At 35.1% G+C, this 19,950-nt stretch overlaps 2 protein-coding genes across 2 annotated transcripts in view; one reads left to right on the top strand and one right to left on the bottom strand.

Annotated features, from left to right (window-relative positions):
* LOC123675657 (lysine-specific histone demethylase 1A) overlaps positions 1-19,950 on the bottom strand; it is a 578,526-nt gene that overhangs the window by 337,533 nt on the left and 221,043 nt on the right. The gene's annotated exons all lie outside the window — the stretch shown is intronic.
* LOC123675655 (toll-like receptor Tollo) lies at positions 10,813-15,190 on the top strand. The gene has a single exon (XM_045611099.1). The coding sequence runs from the start codon at positions 10,966-10,968 to the stop codon at positions 14,692-14,694; it is 3,729 nt and encodes a 1,242-aa protein (XP_045467055.1). The 5' UTR covers positions 10,813-10,965; the 3' UTR covers positions 14,695-15,190.

The raw sequence follows: 19,950 nt of genomic DNA, 5'->3' as shown, positions 1-19,950 counted from the left end.
CATTCATATCCAACTTTATGGGATTATAACAAAGTTATCCACTTATAACCGAGTCAGTGGCGCTCCGTGAGAATCGATCAAATTTTCAGGCCGATTTCAAGCGTCATTTCTCCATTGTTAACGCGGTCCAACCGTGAAAAATGCAGAAGCCTCAACGCCTCCTCGATATTTACGTACGAATCTATTCCAAACAGGTCGGGACAGTGTTTGGCCTCTTGAGGTCCGGTCAGGCGTCAGAAGAACAGGACGGTGGATGGAAGCACTGACCTCTAGCAAGCAGAGAAAATGCCGAACAAAAGCTCTCACACAACAACGGTTATGAATGGATGTTCGCCACGATTAGACGCTTTCAATTTGTGCTCGCTTTCTATGGCTTCACTTCACCTGTTCGGCCATTTGTCTTTCTATTGCATTACCGTGTTTCTACGATCTTTTCTTTATTTACACAGTCGGAGATTGTTTTCTATTCGAAACTCCTGTACGGCCTATTTCTGTTGAGTCGAGAGATATTGTTGGGACTTCATTTTTGTCCTATTTTCGTTGTTATTTATTGCTGAGGAAATAAGTTTCCGACAGTGTTGAGGCAGTTGATTTTATTTCATTTTACGACTATGTGGTGTGTCGAAGAATGGCTCTATCAGTAGAAATTTTCTGGTTTATTCTGTGCAGCTTTGTGAAAGAATTAAATAACAAGAAAGAAAATTTTCTGGTTTATTCTGTACAAAAAAGAAATCGCAATACAAGGACACATTATATTTTGGAGTTGAAGAGAAAATAAACTCTCGAGTGTAGAATCTGTTATGTTGTATTCTGATGTTTTCAAAATTGTTTTATGAAAGACAATATATCTCTGCTTACACCTTTTTATGTGAAACCAACAATAAATATATAATCAATATCCCCATTTTATTTATTTCTCACTCAATTATTTCCCAAGAATCTTTGAAAAAGTAAGCTACGATGATGTTCAGATTTTCAGATCATCAGCGTTTGCAAACGCTGCTGAAAATTTTATCTAGAATTTATTGCCGAATAAATCCAAGAAAAATTTAAATACGCTCACAAATATTCAATGGATTATTGCCAAGAAAAAAAAGATAGTATGGATTGTATTTCTCTTCAAAAAACGGCAACTTCCCACATTTGAAACTAATAAAATACTGGCCTATTTTGTATGTGGTTAATTATAAGAAAGAGAAAATTAATTCCACAGATCAAATATAAATCATTTCATTGAAATCATTAAATAATATTTCTACAACATATTCGTTCGTTTTCATTTATTATTGAAACTCTTAATATTTAAACTATTCTTCATTACAAGAAGAGTCAATAAAATGTTCTATAATCACATATTATGTAAAACATTAACAGTTTACCTATGTTTAAGTTGTAAATACCGACTATATTCTGCTGAAATTAATAGCAACACAATATGGAATGTAATAATTCTTGAACTCTAAAATATCATGGGATATGTCTTGTCATAATATTGACAATTTCAAGGCTCTAACAGGAGGTCATGTGAACTTAATAGTTAACTTGACGAGATGAACTGCATTAACTGTGACAAGTACGAAGAGAATCATAATTGTCTGTTACTAATTTATTTTTATTGCTTTAAATTATAAATTTTTCATAGCTCGTAAAGCATCCAGTACCTATGTAAGATAACTCACAATAGATAAGTGTCTTTAAAGGTTCTTAAAATCTTTTGTAAATTTATTTAGAAAGAAGTGGATTTTCCCATAAAACTATTGAGATTAGAAAAAGGGTCGAGATGTGGTAAATGAAAAATATAAATAGCTACGAAGAGTTCCGCACATGGGTTCAATTCATCAAATCATGAAACTGATGAATGATAAGGTATTTTGAATCCATAAATCTGCTCATAGGTAATACACAATTGATTCAAGATATATTTGTGAATCAGCGCATAATCAGGAAATTTGATAACATTCACAAAAACTAACAAAACTCATTGATAAACTGTTCCAGGGAAGAATATTATATTATTAGAAAGACTCAATCACAGACATAATTACCTAAATGTTTGTTAATTTTCCCTGATTCTGGCATCCAATGGTAAGTATAGATAATATCTGGATGGATAATATGGAATGACAAAGAAAAAAGTAGATATCAAAAGGGAAATTTTACATTCATAAAATTTAATAATCTTTGATTTTCAGGGGAACATTTCCTTTATTTGTCATTATATGGATATCAATACATAAAAAATTCCACACAACTATAGCTACAGTTCAAACGCCAAATTGGTGCAATTTCCCACCGATGACACTAATGAATGTGGGTACTCGACGTGAAATACCTCAAAACCTTCGAGCCTATTCCCACCATCGTTCCTCCAAAAAATAATTGCACCTCGTCCAATTCAGCAACATGCCTCCCTATTCCGAGCCCTGGATGCTGACTGCGTTATTGACCAATTAATATCGCCCGTCGGAATCCCACAACACGAAAAAGCCATCTTTGGGTGAATATTAAAACATCCCCGAGCTGGAACGGCCATGCCGAAGAGGTCAGTTAAGATAGCCGTAATGGGCAATCATATTTCAGAGAGGTAGTTCGAGATGCTGAAAGGCCGAACTTCGACTTCCACTTGCGGGTAATGAAGCTACGGGAGACGAAGCGAGACTGCTAGATGTGTGTTTGTGAGTGTGTGTCATTTATGAGAGAAAACTTTTTTTTTGGTTCATCGTTTCTATGAAATAATTCAGTAGTCATGGTATCACATATTCTGTGCTCCCATATATTTCAACTCTTCTTTGCTCCAGTTTCGTTCGTGTTGTATAGCTGAATAAGATATACACAGATTGTCAAAAGTCATGCCCCCATCCCCTATCAACTCTAAACTTGTTGAATGTAACATAATTTTTTGTGTGGAATCTTCACTATCTTATCACTTGAATGAAAAAAATTAACCAGCAAAAAATGTTTCTTGTTCGGGAGAATGCAGGTGTTTTCGAAGTTAATGTGTTTTCAGCAAATAACGAGAGTTGTAATATTGAGAATATTCCATGGAAAATACCGAGACATCCAATTTCTCAGTTTGACCGGGCAAGAATAGTAGCCCTTCATCAAAAAGCTTTGTCGAATCACCAGATTGGGCAACGTTTGAATATTCCACGGACTTCAGTAAGGCGCATTGTGGTCCTTTTCCTGGAAACTGGCAGCGTTGCCCAGAGACCGTTGCCTGGTCGACTCAGATTAACATCTGCAAGGGAAAACCATTATATCGCAAATTTTACTCGAAGGTATAGAACGGTATCTGTAACAGCCCTTCGAAGTCATGTTTTTGAGGACCTATAGACAGGTAGTCTCAACCAGTACCATAAGGAGACAGTTGCATTCTCCAAATCTATAAGGGCAAGAAGACCTCGGCTATAACCTGGACATAGACTTTTTTTATCACAATGGCGCAACGTACATTTTTCGGAACGGGAATTGAATCTATTTTGAGCCATCGGTTGAGACCTAGGAAAAAGAAGATCAGAACCAAGAAGAAGCCAAAAATTGAATGAGAAATTATTTGCCAATGAGTGTGTTTCTATTGTCCCCCGTCCTAAGCTCCAATAAAATAACAAGGCCCTCAAAGTAAATTTTTTTGTCTCATAAAACTATCACCTTTCAAAAAGGTCAAAATGAAGCATCTGAACCTTCAATCTGCAATATGAATACCTACACCAAGTTTAATTAAAATCAGGATAGTAGAAAACGAATATTGCTTTGCCAGAAATTTCACGTTAGCGCATGACAAAGGGGATCGGTACACCCGTAGTCCAGGATAGTCAGAAATTTTGATATCGAAGACCAAATGCTTCTTTATTTTTTTTACTATTTTGAAATCATTATAAATTATGAAAATATCATCGATTTTGAATAGAAGATTAGAACCAAGTAGGAAGCAAAAATTGAATAAGAAATTATTTGCTTTTGGGTTGTAAAGGATAGTCAGAAATCTTGAGAGTGAAAGACCAAATGATTTTTTCATTCCAAAAGTGATCACAATACTTCAACTACCTTCGGTATACTCATAAGCAAAATTCGTATGTCACCAAAAGTTTCTCTTAAAAACCTTAAGAGTTTTTTACTTGGAATTTCATTGAAAAGCGCTCGTTACAATTCATTGATTATTTCACCTGGAGAATATTCAATGGCAAAAATATTAGGCAATCAATTTTTCAACTCCAAAATTCGACTACACAGAAATTGAATTTGAAATTTTGTGTTACCACGATGGTTGTGAAAATATTAGGTATATTTCACCTCATAGCTCTAATAGTTTTAGAGTTATGAATTTTTTAATGTACTCGTCTGTATATGAGCACCGTACCTTTACTACATTCATTTTTATACGGTATGAAGACGGATTTTCAGTATGACATTGTTGTCAATAAGTAAAAGTTCAGGATCCTGAGGGAAAGTAATTATAAAAATTGAATTGTCAAATATAAAGTAGTAGACGACTACAGGAATTAACAAGAGCATATAATTCTAAAAAGTCACATCAAATACCGAAGTTCATTGAAATTGAAACTATATAAAAATAAGAATACCTTAGCATATATCTACTTTATTTGAATTAATACATAACAATTTTTCAAGTTCGGAAACGGAAAATTCCCTTGTACCGAATACAAGATTACATAAGATGGAGACTTGCTGAGAAATAATTAATCTTAAAGACTCCCGTGGGTGTAAAATATATACTGGGTATGTAGAAACAAATGCCTACTGCTCTAACACCGTATGGAAAAACTGACTCATAAAGTTTTTGTTCTTCATCTTGTCATGTACACTAATTATTTCCGACGTCCAGTAACTCAGTTGTCATGTTCAAGAATTGCTAGGTGGGCTTAGAAACAGAATAAATTTAACGGTTTAATTCAGTCCATTGTTTTGAGTTTTAAATATAATTTTTTTTTCGGAGTTGGATATGAGGTATGTTAAATATTATGCAATATTTTTGATCATTATTCCCAATAATAAATTGTGAGGTCGGTGTATTGAGAGAACCACTGAACCAAAATTGCAGATAATTTCACAGGATTCATAGTTAATATTATTTTTATGCTCCAAAATTAAATCTGATGCAGATCTAAATAATTATATTATTAGTAATAAATATCTATATGAAATAAAATCAGAGAGATACGCGATATCGATTTCATTTCACTTCACCAATTCTTATAATCCGAAATTTTCGAATTCGAGCTGTAGAAACTAAAGTAGACGCAGTGTTGGCGAAACAATTGTTGTAAACATTAATAAATCTGTGAAAATTTCTTTGTTTTATTTTATTTCAAGTTTTGGGGAAAATAGCAATTTCAATTATTTTACCATTATTATTAAAAGAAAATAATATCAAACTGTATACATATAGGATTATACGAGATGAGATTCACTATAATTTCATTGTTGTCGGTTATTTTATTGAGACTGAAATTTGTCATGCATATTGGAATTATTTGACATATAAAAACTAGAGTACATTCTGCATTTCAAATTTGTCCCATCTGTTGTTAGTGTTACGGATATATTGGGCATTTTTTTATATTATTCTTGAATCTTCTATGATTCTGGTTGCGCGATTAATATAAAATATTGCGAATAGCTTGATATTATTGTTATTCTAATAAATACGCAAAATCACAAATTTCTCTACCCGATCGAATTTGTGTATTATTGTTTCAATTTTGTTTTTGAATTTTATATCATTGTTAATGTGATGACGCAATCAACATGATATTTTGCATGAAGCTTAAATTTTTATTTTAAATATACTTGTGAATATCTACAACTACGGAATTATCAATGGTAATACCACGAGTGCTTCAAATTCATCGATAATATTTTCTTTTTCACGAAAACTTGTTTACTTGGCAAAAAAAAATTATGTGATAAAATTTGAAGAACGAGTTGTATTTGGGAAAATTATTTTTTTCAACAATTTATTTAGTTAATATTCTCTTGGGTGATGGTGAATTGGTTTGTGTTCATTTTTAATAAACCTCAAAGCACTTTAAGCTGTCAATAATGACAAATTAGATGTAAAATTTTGACGTTTCAATGTAAAAAAGATATTATCGATTAGGAAGTTGTTCTATCAGTATAACCCCGAATGATTTGCTAGAATAGTGCATTGCTATTAGTTGATCACAAAAATGTCAGATTTCGACATGTGAAAAAAATAATCAGATCAATTTTTTCACTATTGTGGTCGAGTTTTCTATGGTTCGGGTGAGGTTATCAATAAGAAATTTTGTATGTAGCTTTAAATAGATATTCCATATAAACACATAAAATCTGAATTCGATCCGTTCACCGAAATATTGAGTAGGTACTTTTTTCAATATTCTTGAATTTTTATGGTTCTGATGAAGGGATCAGAATGAAATTTCTACGGTTCTGATTATGATAGGAACCAAATTTCGCTCGAGGCTTTCAATCTACATTCAAATGCAATTTTGATCTTGAGCGAACTTGACGTTTTGGAATAAAAAAAGTCGATCTGAAATATGTACGGATTTTATCTAATAACGGACCCAAACTATTGTTTTTTCAGCTAGAATGTTCATTATTGAAAATAAACCAAAATCAATAAGAAATGAACTAATGAAAGCGAGTCTTCCAGAAACGTCACCATTTGAAAATCGTTTTGTCCTAAAGTTAACGAATCACCTTGTATAATCTAAATATTAAGGTGAGAGAACCTCCCGTACGCTCTTTTGAATTAAACTGCCTGATTTTTCTCTTCTTCCACTCGCGCGCATTCTTCGTGCCAATGCAGCTGGTGTTATTTGTTATGAGGTTTTCCTCACTCGGCCAGAATGCAAATTTTACATGGTTGGTCGCTTTTGTGCACCTTGTTCGCATATAGAGAATACGACGAATTAAGGGGGCCTGCGGAGAGGACCCAGACGGTAACCAGTCGGTTAATCAGGGTCCATCTTAGTTCCGAATGAGATTTCGGAGACCTAATCGTCTGAAACACAGGGCCCTCCGACTGTGATCCCATTGATTCGACACCAGTAACTGCTAAGGTGAAGTGAGGAAATCGGTTGGACTTCAAACCTGAACTATGTCATTAGTAAGTTTGGATTCGTGTAACAACCACCTTTGGATTGTCCGGAGACTTCGATAGGCGGTTAGAACAGAAACTTTATTAGAAATCCGTTCTCTAGGTATCTAATGCCAACCAACGTTTTTCTCGTTGAAACTGATTATTGTCCTCACTGTACCCAAAACGAACCAATCAGTGATCACCAATCTTCAAACGAATATTATTTATATTATAACATATAGAATATTTTTTAGAACATAATTGTTTTTCGATAACCAGGTCATTTTTTTTAATCGCGAAAACATTTTTATTTGCCTTTCATTTTAAATGTGATTTGATTGTTTATCAATTATTCTCATGACTTTTGACAACATTTTATGGAAAACATCCAAATTTATTGATCGTCGAGTGACTTACTGATGATAGGTACTTTTATCCATAATAAAGAATATTTATAAAATAAAGGGTGTTGAAGATATAGTATTACACAAAATAATATGTATTATTTATACTTATATATATTATATCTTAAGACCTATGAGTTCACATACCTAAAATATCAAAATATTTTTTCATGCATTTCCTTTTTGGAAAATTATGCTTCAAATATTTCAACAGGTACTTAAATGAAATGAATTCAAAGATCTTTTGATATAATCTGCAAATAATATAAAATCGGTGTTATATCCACCTATTTCTGGAACTTTTTTTATATGATACTTACTATACATGAATCGCATAATGTAATAATTCACTGGCTTTTATTTTTTACTCTGAAATATTCTAATTGATTGTAAATGTTTCTGTGAATAAAAATATAATAGATCTTCGTAGAATAGAATTCATTAGATAAATTAAATTATACTCATAGGTAGGAACTATGACGAAATATTTCATATTTTTTCTGCATAATTTTGACTTGCCTAATAATCTCTGTCGAAATTAAAACTATGATCCCTATAAACCATGAAATATAATGAATCTGAATTCGAAGTAATTTTTTAGACTGCAGTCGAAACCGAAAACTTGAAGCTGATAAAGTCAAATATTTCGATATTATTTTGTTTATTAACAATGATCAAAATTTAATAATGATATTATTTTCGTATAAAAAAAATTCTAATCAATTAATTATTGATCGAATTAATTGAATATTTTTTTAAAAATAGATGCACCAAAACAGAAAAAAATCATTTTAAATCGAAATGAAAAAAATTTAAAATTAAAAAAAATATGAAGTCGACATCTAGATTATTCCATAATAAAAAAACTATTATTCAGATATAATTCATTATTAATTTCAGTCAGAATATACCTTCTTATGTCTCAAAATTAATAATAATAAAAAGAGAGTTTATTCTAGTGAAAATACATCAAACAAACTCTGCCAATAATTTTTTGTTGTACCGAATCCAAATATTCAATATTCATCAATTTTCTTCTGAATCAGTTTGTTCGAATGAAGAAAAAAAATAAGAATCCATAATTCGATATATATTTCATTGATATAAATATGGAAATTACTATAATAATGGGAACACGATGAATAAAAGAATTTTTTTTTCGATAAAAGTTCAACAGTACCTAGTTAAAATTTTATCTCCTCCGCATATCAGCAAATGTAAATACTTAACACACAACATAAATTTTTCCTTTACAGGACGAATCGGAGTAACTCTGAAAACAAATTTCGCCTGAAATAACACTTTTTCAATCCAAAAATAGCAGAAATATATATACACATCAAACAAGCGCTTATAGACTTCTCTTTCGACTTGCAGTATCATTGTGTCTTGAAATGGTGAATTCTTATAATTTTCAAAAAATCAGTTGAAAGCGAGAACCTGATTGAACCGAATATTTTGAAAATATTTTCCAGGGAACTGAAAATGTTGAGAATTGATTTATGATTTTATTTTCCAATAAGATCAAATTCAGTTCGAAAAGTAGCTTTTGTGTAAAATTCTATATAAAAACTGAATTAAAAAAACTAAGCTGGAATCGGAAGTGAATATATCAAAATTCAGAATTTTCAAAGAAGAAAACACTATAATCCTAATATTGATTATGATTAATTTTTGTTATTGTATCTGCTATCAAGCGTGTAAAATTTTGAAATTAATTCCAATAATTTTTCGTGGTAATAAAATACTTCACGTTCATTAATTTTCTTCTGAATCATTTCGAATAGAAAAACGGAAAAATTATGAGATTCCATAAATAAAAATATATTTCTATCGAGCCGAATACGAAAACCAGCACGATACTCCGAATACGATGAATAACAGAATATTTTCAATTGAATATATTATGTACTACAAAAAATAACACCAGTTGGAATTTAATCCGTTCATCTGATAGCATATCACCAAAAATCTAATTACTTAACACACAATATCGATTTTCCCTTCAGCACAATAGATAAGAACGGATCGGAACCACTCTGAGAACCAATTTCGCCAGAATTAACACTCTTCAGATCCAACAATATCGCATGAAAATACAAATACGTTAAAAATCGTTACAATCCCGATCGACACAATGGTCGCGCGCTTACGCTACTCTTTCAGACCTGAAATTTCTACGAAATACAGTCGAGGGCACAAAGTACTCATTTTCCACCAAGAATGGGAGTCCATAAAAAGGAAATGAGGAGCTTTCGCGAAGCTCAGCGACTCGGAGTACTAAGTACCGGAGTCGAGGAACAAGAATACCGGACAAGAAGGAACGCAGGTCGTCCAAGAGCGCGCGGAGGGTGGAGGGGGCGCCGAAGGCTCGCAAAGGCATTATAGCGGGCGACAGTGCTGCCAACCCTACCTAAATTTAGGTAGATCTACCTAAATTCGAACTAATCTACCTATCTACCTTTTTTGAGCTCGATCTACCTTAATTCAGCTCCGCGCGAACTTTACGGTTTTAGATCAACGACAAACCGTTTTACCAGTAACAGTAACGTGACTATGAAAAAAACTATTCCTTATTGAAGCTCTCACATCGTAATTTTTACGCACGCCATTGGATACAAAGATCTGCGGAGATCAGCGGCAGAGTTTCAGAAACATACAGATGCAAAGAAAGGACCGAAATGGGTAATAAACTAATAAATAACGATGGCTGCGCCTCAATACGCACTTGCTTGATAGAAAAATAGCGATGGTAAATATGGTTGCATGTACGTAGGAATAATAGATAGGTTCGTATTGCTCGCAGATTAATTGAATCGATCCTTATGCTTAAAAAAAACAGAATAAAGTAAGATCGTCGAAAGGAATGAGATGAGACCGTCTGAATGCATCGAAGGCTGCCGTCGGGAAACAATAAAAGACCCTTTTGGGTGTTAAAATAATAAAAGTTTTTGGACAACAAGCGTTTTCTTGCAAATTACCCACATCTGTTGAAATGAAATATTTGAAAGACTATTTATTCTTTCGTGTTCAACTAGTTCAAGTAGTAAAGTAATTTTAAATTATTACATAAATATATTTCTTACTTTAAATTTTATTGTTTTTAAATTTTTTTTATTATGTAAATTCTTATATTTTTTTATTGATTCATAAATATTTATCATTAATAAAGTATAATACTATGGACTCAGTTCTTTCAAAACTCCTAAAAATAAAGGAAAAAATAATCTACCTAAATTTGGCAACATCTACCTAAATTTCGAACCTCTATCTACCTTTATTTGAGCTCAGTGGGTTGGCAGCACTGGCGGGCGAGGACAGAGAAGAGGGAGTCGAGCCGAGAAGTTCGTGGCCTTGTGAGCTGGTGAGCGCAGTCAAGCACCGGCTGCGATCGAGACGGTAACGGCATGCTACAAGACATCGTACGTGCCACGGCTTACAATGGTGTAGCTATCAGTGCGTCGGTACCTAGACATGGGCACCACCGTCGTTTGTGCGGTACTGTTCGGGGCCGTTTTCGGTGTGCTATCCGCGTCTCTAAGTAAGGCGCTCCGCTATCAGGCGCCAGACGAGTGCAAGTGGGTTGTCGTCGACTCGGACGTCGAAGACGACGTGGCTTTAGTGTGTAAACTTCGCACCATCAACAGTGAACTCGAGAACACCAACTTCAGTGTGATACAACCGCAGCATACGGTTCGATTACGGTTAGAATGCAGCGATGGACTTTTCTTTCAGAGTTCTCTGAGTGCGGGCAGTTTCAAACCCCTGGTGGAATTACGCGAACTCTCGATCGAGTACTGCAAGATCGGGAATTTGTCCGACGGCGCGTTCAAGGGGCTCAAGGAACTAAGGAATCTGACCGTTCGTACGCACAACACGGACTGGTCGGCGATGGCGTTAGAAGTTTCGCCGGACGCCTTCACCGACGAGCTCAGGAACTTGGAACGTTTGGATCTTGGCGAAAACAACATGTGGAGCCTGCCGCCGGGAGTTCTATGTCCTTTGTACAATCTGCAGGTGTTGAACTTGACGCGAAACAGGTTGCGCGATGTGTCCGATTTCAGATTTTCGAGTGTTTCGCCCGATAAGTGTAACACGAATCTCAGACTCTTGGACTTATCCCGGAACAAGATAGATAAATTAATGAGTGGACAATTTTCCGGATTGACGCGATTGCAGAAGTTGTATCTGCAAGGAAATGGCCTGACCAACATGGCCGATCGCGCATTAGAGGGACTTGTCGCTCTGAACATACTCAAAGTGTCCGATAACAATCTAGTCAGTTTACCCCCTGAACTCTTCTCTGATACCAGAGATATTCGCGAGTTATATCTGCAAAACAACACTATCAACGTTTTAGCGCCCGGACTTTTGAATGAACTGACTCAGCTCCTCGTTTTAGATCTATCGCATAATGAATTAACAACAGACTGGATAAACGTAGGCACTTTTACTGGCCTTGTGCGACTAGTGGTACTTGACATTTCGTACAATAAAATATCGAAACTAGAACAATCGTTATTCAGAGATCTATACAGCTTGCAAATCCTCAGACTGAACGACAATCAGATCGAAAACATACCAGAGAATACTTTCTCCGCTCTCTACAACCTTCACACTCTTATAATCTCGAACAATAAGATCGCGAGAATCGACGGGGATACCTTCAACGGATTATACGTATTATCTCTGCTGTCTTTGGATAACAATAAAATAGCGTGGATCCATCCGGAAGCTCTCAAGAATTGTTCCAGCCTTCAAGATTTGCATTTGAACGGCAACAAGCTCCTCAACGTACCCGAGGTTCTCAATAACGTTCCCAATCTGAAAACATTAGATCTCGGTGAGAATCACATAGACACGATAACGAACGACACCTTTCCGGAGATGAAATCTATGTACGGTCTCAGGCTGACGGAAAATAACATCGGGAACATCTCCAAGGGAGTGTTCGAGAAGATGCCGTCTCTGAAGATTCTGAATCTGTCGAAGAACAAGATCCAGAAGATCGCATCGGGCGCGTTCGATGTCAATATCAATCTGCAGGCGATAAGACTGGACGGCAACTATCTGACAGATATAGAAGAATTATTCGCCAAGTTGCCGCATTTGGTATGGCTCAACATATCCGACAATCACTTGAAATGGTTCGATTATGCGCTGATACCGACCGGTCTGCAATGGCTCGACATACATGCTAACCAAATAGAAGAACTGGGTAATTATTTCGAAATAGAATCCAGTCTGTCGTTGAGCACATTCGACGCCAGTTCCAACAAACTGACGGAAATTACTGGGAGCTCCATACCGAACAGTGTGGAAGTGTTGTTCCTCAACGACAACCTAATATCAAAAGTACAATCCTACAGTTTTTTCAAGAAGCCAAATTTGACCAGGGTCGATCTGTTCGGAAATAAAATTACCAGTTTGGATCCAAATTCTTTGAGAATATCCACCGTTCCTTTGGACAAGAATCTACCCGAATTTTACATCGGCGGTAACCCATATAGATGTGATTGTACGATGGAATGGTTGCAGAAAGTAAACGTTGGAAATCGTGTGAGAACGCAACCTAAACTGGTGGATCTGGAGAGTATCTATTGTTCGTTGTTGTATAACAGAGGAAGGACCTACGTGCCCTTAGTGGAAGCTGCGCCTTATCAATTCTTGTGCACATACGAGACCCATTGTTTCGCATTGTGCCACTGTTGTGATTTTGATGCCTGTGACTGCGAGATGACTTGTCCGACCAATTGTACTTGTTATCACGACCAATCTTGGTCAGCCAACGTTGTGGATTGCTCCTCCGGCGGCTACGTGGCTAAATTACCCGAGCAGATACCGATGGACGCAACTCAACTCTACCTGGATGGTAACGACCTGCGCTCGTTAAGTAGTCACGCTTTTATCGGCCGCAAACGATTGAAGATCCTCTTCCTAAACAACTCCAACGTCGAAGTCATACAGAATCGAACTTTCAACGGGCTACTGGAACTAGAAGTGCTACATTTGGATCAGAACAGGATCGTCGAACTTTACGGCTACGAATTCGAGGGACTGACCGGCCTACGAGAGATTTTCCTGCAACAAAACCGGATTTCCCACATCAACAACCAAACTTTCAACGCTTTACGCCAACTGAGGGTGCTCAGACTCGACCACAACAGATTGATCACGTACAACGTCTGGAACCTGCCGACGACCCTTATCGAAGTGACCCTGGCGTTCAATCCGTGGTCTTGCGATTGTGAATTTTCCGAACGCCTCAGGGAATGGATGGTCCGCAGTGCTGGAGTCACGGACATCTCGTCCGTACGTTGCATTCATAACGTTACAGACATCGATTTTTACGACGAGAGCATATACTCGGAGAATTCCGACAACGGCTTCAATATAAGCATGGAAAACGGTACTTTATGCACGGGAATAGCGATTGATAACTCCGTGAACGGCAACTTGACCGGTACGAAAACCATAATCAAGATACAGGTGATTCAGGACTATCTGCCGCTTTTAGTGGGTACCCTCACAGTGTTCGCCGTTATCATTCTGTTGACCTTGATCATTTTCATATTCAGACAGGAGATGCGGGTGTTTTGTCATTCCAAGTTCGGTATAAGGCCCTTCCACAGATCGAACGATCTGGATCGCGACGACCGCGAAAAGCTTTTCGACGCTTTCGTTAGTTACAGTTCGAAAGATGAAGCTTGGGTGGCAGAAGTGTTGGCGCCGGCTTTAGAGCCACACTACAAGTTGTGCCTTCACTATAGAGACTTTCCGGTGGGTGCTTTCCTCGCCGATACGATCGTGCAAGCGGTAGAATCGTCGAAAAGGACTATAATGATACTATCCGAGAACTTCATCAAATCGGAATGGTGCCGTTTCGAGTTCAAGTCGGCGCATCATCAAGTGTTACGCGACCGGCGAAAAAGGCTAATCGTTGTGCTGCTCGGTGAAGTTCCTCATAAAGACTTGGATCCCGACATTCGTTTGTACCTAAAAACGAACGTCTACTTGCAGTGGGGCGACAAGCTCTTCTGGGAAAAACTTAAGTACTGCTTGCCTGACGTGCCCAACAACCAGCGCCTGAGGGGCTCTATCCGGGGCCCTCATGTTCACCATCACGTCCACAGGCATAGCGCGAGGGGGCAGCCTCCCAACCCCCCCGGAAACTCCGCCCGGACAGTTGCGATACACATCTGAACCCCAGGAAGACTGTTTAGTGCGACTTAATTATCAATGTCAACCAATTGTGATATTTCGAGAAGCAGACTGTGAGTGCAATTAGTGTGAAGAATGTGATAGTCAAATATGGCGACGGAGGTAGCTGTACGAATGAAAGAGTTTTCGAGTGATTGTGAACGGTGCGAATGTGGAAAAAACAGAACCTCCTGACCCCATCTCGTGCTCCGGACTTGCACAAATCCAGAGCGTCTAACAATTGCTGTAAATACGGACTTGTATAGCTAATAATAGGTAAACTGTATATCTGAAATTTTGTAAATAATTTATATATATATTTTATATTACTTTTGGCCACTATTTATTGTAAAGTTTTTCGCCTTTTCATATCCTGTACGTACTATTCTGATGAAAACACAAGGTGCATTTTACTTTGATAAAGTATCGATTGAACATTATATCTACTGAAATACGCTAACGCCTTCAAATATGAAAATCTAATAAAACGTCATTTTAATTTTACTCGTTTCATTGTAACCTTATATCCTCTCTTCATTTCACATAAGAAAAATACCAATATCAAAAAAATTAATTCAACACAATGAATGCATTCAATTTATTATTGATTGGCTTGAAGTTTCGATTAGATAACTTTCAATGTTTAAGTGCTATATTTAGAATTGCAACCACAATCTTAATTTTACACAATTATGTTGGACTGAAAAGAATTTAAATTATGTTATTTTCAAATTTTATGCAGGGCAATAAAGTGGAAATAGGAACTAGTTCATGAATCAGAATAATCTTGAAAATTTATGATACTATAACGAATTAAGATTATAAAGTTGAGGTTATCATAAAAGAATTCGAAATATTCTAAGAAACCTATTGAGTTGATTTCTATGGAAATTGTAGCTTGAATCCAAATTGTCTTCGAATTGATCTAAAAATTTTTTTGAGCAGATGAACAAAATATGAATAGTTGATAAAGAAAATCCTCTAAAGAATTGAAATTTTCATACATTTCAAGGAAAGAGACTTCTTCGAAGACATTGTAATTAAAATTTTGTTTTTCATTCTATTTATTCTGAATTAAGGTTGGTTTTCAAAACGCCATTCGTTATGAACTCTGAGAAGCACCAGATAAAATTCTAAAGTGGAAACGACATTGAAATTCCTGTAATAAAATTACTGGAAATGTAAGCTTTCATTCACCAAGAAAATTTATAATCAGAGCTGGAAGGAATTTGAGTAATCATATTATTCATTAAGAATGTGGGGCATTCTTTATGAAAGACTAGTCTTAACTTGTCTTTTACCTAGTCCGCTATAGCAGAGGCTATAGCTTACTCATAATTTTTTAATTTCACAACCAAAATTTGCCTGATCACTTGTTCAGTTTCTCAATGTTATTATGACGATGTGATATAAATAAAAGTATTTGATATGAATAATGCGAATTTTTATATTATAACTATGCATCAAAATGCTCGAAATTTTAAAATTTCAGCTTAAAGCTTGATGGTCACTTATCTTTTTTATTACCATGGATTTGTTGATCACTGGATTTTCTTCCAAAAGTTATTTTTTTTTTAAATATGTGTATTTTCTAAGTCGCTTCAGTACAACTCGAATGAATAATCCGATTACTTTCTAGAGGTAGTGTTTATAAAATACTCATGAGTAATAAGCACGACATTCCATCCAGGTCTAGATTTTAACAACCCTATTATCATGTGATCCTCCAGTAATGAGCAATATCCAGTTAAATAGCTTCAAAATGAGGGGCTTATAGAAGTCAAATGATACAGGTAAATATAACCAAAGGGACAGATCCCAACAAAAAGCTTCACAGTTTTGAGGTATTCTGGTCGCATTACGTTATTACCTGCACCTTTAAAAATTAAAAAAAAATGGTTTTTACGACACCTCCCTGATTTGCTTAACAAAGAAAAACGTGGTAGTTTAAGAAAGTTTCACCTCGAAAAACATCTGGAATTTGAATTCTACAATAAATGTTTCTCATCTTGAAAATGAACTGGTTGAACATGTCATCAAGAAATGAAATTTTTGAGTAAACACTGTGAATATTATAAGATAATGATAACTCAGAAAAGTACTGAAGCCAGGTCAGAAGACTAAGCCGCTGTCTTTCAGTATTAGTTCAATTTCACAGATTAAGTTAAAGAACACGATGATCACCATCTTATACGGTTTCCACAAGATGGTTACACGGTTTAAATTTTAAATAACAAACTGATTCAAACAATGAATATTCTTATAGTTGAGTTGAATTTTCAGAAAAATATTTTCCATTCTGATAGAGAAGATATAACACTGTATACCCTATAATGAAACACAAAATTTCAGCAGAATGTGGTGAATAATTTCTCAGATATTTTTTTCAATCTTCTAGTGGATTATACATCAGCTCTGTGATCGCAATGATGATAATTCGAGTTTTTGAGAACACAAAATGCCATATTACTGTAAATCTGAAACAATTTTGGTCTATTAAAAAACATACTCTGAACATTCCTGATCCCTAGATATTTTCTGTTGGAGTTATGGTATTAACAGACAGACATAAAACACCAGAAGAAATTAAGGCATATAGGTCTAGCACGCAAAAACCAATGAACTTTAGTAATAAATGAATGTTTAAAAAAAATGTTCTGGTTGATTGAAATCCATGAAACTTTTATCAGATTAACTTTTCCACTACAAAGCCATAAAAATATGTCAGGATTCAGGAACTGTATAGTTATGGTTTAACGTTCTTCATAGAAATCGTAAATATAATGAAAATTGAACTGCATAATTGAGGAGAAACTGGAATTCATCAAGAAAGGGATTATGGCGATTTCACTTCGATCCGTGAAATATTTTAAGATTGAAATTCCATACTTAAAATTCAGAATTTCACGTCCAAACCATAGAAATATCCTAAGCAAACTATTTCTCTAGGAATGAAGCAAAAAATCAAGACTTCCTGCAATGTAGTAATTTATATTTTACAGCATCTCATCATTGTTTTATTGTTTCGACTTCCTGATTCTGATAGTTGTTAATGTTTTTATGAGGTAGTTTGTTTTGTTGCTTCTTGTTTCAACTTCTGAGGAAATTTATGTGTTTATCTTTTCAGGCAGTAGATCCATGAGAATTTATCCTTTCTCCATTTTGCTATTAATTCAACAGGAACTTGTTATGGTTTTTTTTTTCAATGTTATCATTATACCATAAAACATTTTCATAAATAAATGAACAATAAAATATATTAGTATGAAGGCAGACTTCTGTTATTCGGACCATTTTCGAGTGACTATTGAAATCGTTTCATAGAAATAATACACCAAAAGATTACTTCTACTGTGACAAATACTTGGAATTAGTCCGTGAAACATAATATTTATTTTTATATTGGAAATTCATTTTATCGTTATCAAAGTGGGCACCTTTCGAAATAATACACTTACGCCAATTAACACCTAATTTGATTTGTCTTTTGTCTAATGCTCCTAATGATGGTTTTATGTTCAGTATGTATAAGATTAGGTGTTAATTAGATTGAGTTATTTTTTAATTGAAATATTGGTTACCATAATATGTGATGTGAATCATTCGATTACAGGTGACGTCTACAAAAAACGTAATAGTATACAATATCATAAAAGATGCAAGGTATTCCTAAAATCTATGATGTGAATTTTACAATAGTTTACCATCTCACGCATATTGTATGCATTTGTCCGATGAAGAGAACAAAGAACCTCTCTCGGAACCTCTACTCTTCTAGCTGTTAATTTCTTGAGACTTATCAGTTTTTTATACTTAAATGGCAATAGCGGGATGCAAAAAGCCTACAATTAACTGCACTTTAACTATTTAAAAAAATTTAAGAAGACTACTTTTGTTCACGTCCTTTTTTGGAGCTCCATAGTTTGAAAGAGACTTTTTGAAAATAATATTGAAGCGTTTGGTGAAGTTGAAATTGTAAAAATAGTTTGTGATTGTTGAGATTTTTAGTGATTTTGGAGTCTGTGTAGCAGATTGTTTATGTGTCGATGGCGACCAGCCAAGCACATTGTTAGAAGATTGATCAATCGATCAATATAAACTATAAAAAGTTCTGAAATTTTTTTTTTAAATATATCGAAAAAAAGAGTCAATTTTCAGAAACGCCCTGTATATCGAGAATATCTATGACCTGCCTTCTGATAAATTCTTATTTCGAGAAAAGAACTCGGGGGTTCTTGGAGATTTTTTCTCTAAGTCTTATAGTTTTCGAAATGCTTTCAGTGAGCATCGAATTTGGGACACCCTGTACACAATGAAAGCTTATGACAAGGTTTACTCAACCATAAAGTCATAAGCGGAACCCATGAGACATAATATGAGCGTTTTAATGCTAGATTCAAATTAGGTAGCAAAAATCCATCACTTGTCTTAAAGCTCGAGGTTGCAGAAGAAGATTTCAACTTCTATCATCTAGCATATTCTATCACTGGATAAAGAAATCAATAGTAAGTAAGGTAAAATCAAGAACTATTACAAATTTTCCAGAAATACAGCACGTTGTATACCTCTAAATGAGAATTAAAATCTTTTCAGTCCATTCGAATGAATGAAACAATAAAATAAAGCCGTGCATTCTGAACTAGTGATCATTAACCTGAAATAATCGGATGCGTTATAAATTTCACCTTTCCGACCAGCAATTCTGACCATTTCGAAAAACCGGACCCTACGAAACAACTGGAATAATTAAAGTTATTTACTCTCTGTCTGTCGGTACCAGAACCATCACCGTCTCTGTAATTTTCGGGGCACTTAAAATGCAATACTTTGTTTTTCGTTAAACGAAAGAATGTGATGAGACAGGAGATGGTAGTTTGCGGCATTGGTCACTCTGCAACAATTGCAAATGATTGTAGTGATTGGCTGAATTTCATGGAGGAACTCGAGTGCAGTATTTTCGTAATGTTGTGAATGAAAGAATTATAACAAAAAAAAAATAATATTTACTGAGTACTTTCATGTGTACTGTCACATTGAGGATGAAATAATCATCAGGATTCAAAGATTTATCAAACATTCAAGTACTGCATATTGTTATTCAATTAGAAATATCAAAGTTGAGAAAACATAATTATGTAAAATTAGTGAAAAATTGAAATCCGAAAGGATTTTTTTTTGCTCCAGCATGCGGCGTTGCTCATTGCAATCCACGCATTCTTGACGAATCATAAGCATGCCCAGGTCAACTTCCTGTCATGT

The sequence above is a fragment of the Harmonia axyridis genome, chromosome 3, assembly GCF_914767665.1.
Source record: "Harmonia axyridis chromosome 3, icHarAxyr1.1, whole genome shotgun sequence".
Classification (NCBI taxonomy): domain Eukaryota; kingdom Metazoa; phylum Arthropoda; class Insecta; order Coleoptera; family Coccinellidae; genus Harmonia; species Harmonia axyridis.
The sequence above is the reverse complement of the archived record's forward strand: the minus strand, read 5'-3'. Positions and strand labels throughout refer to the sequence as shown.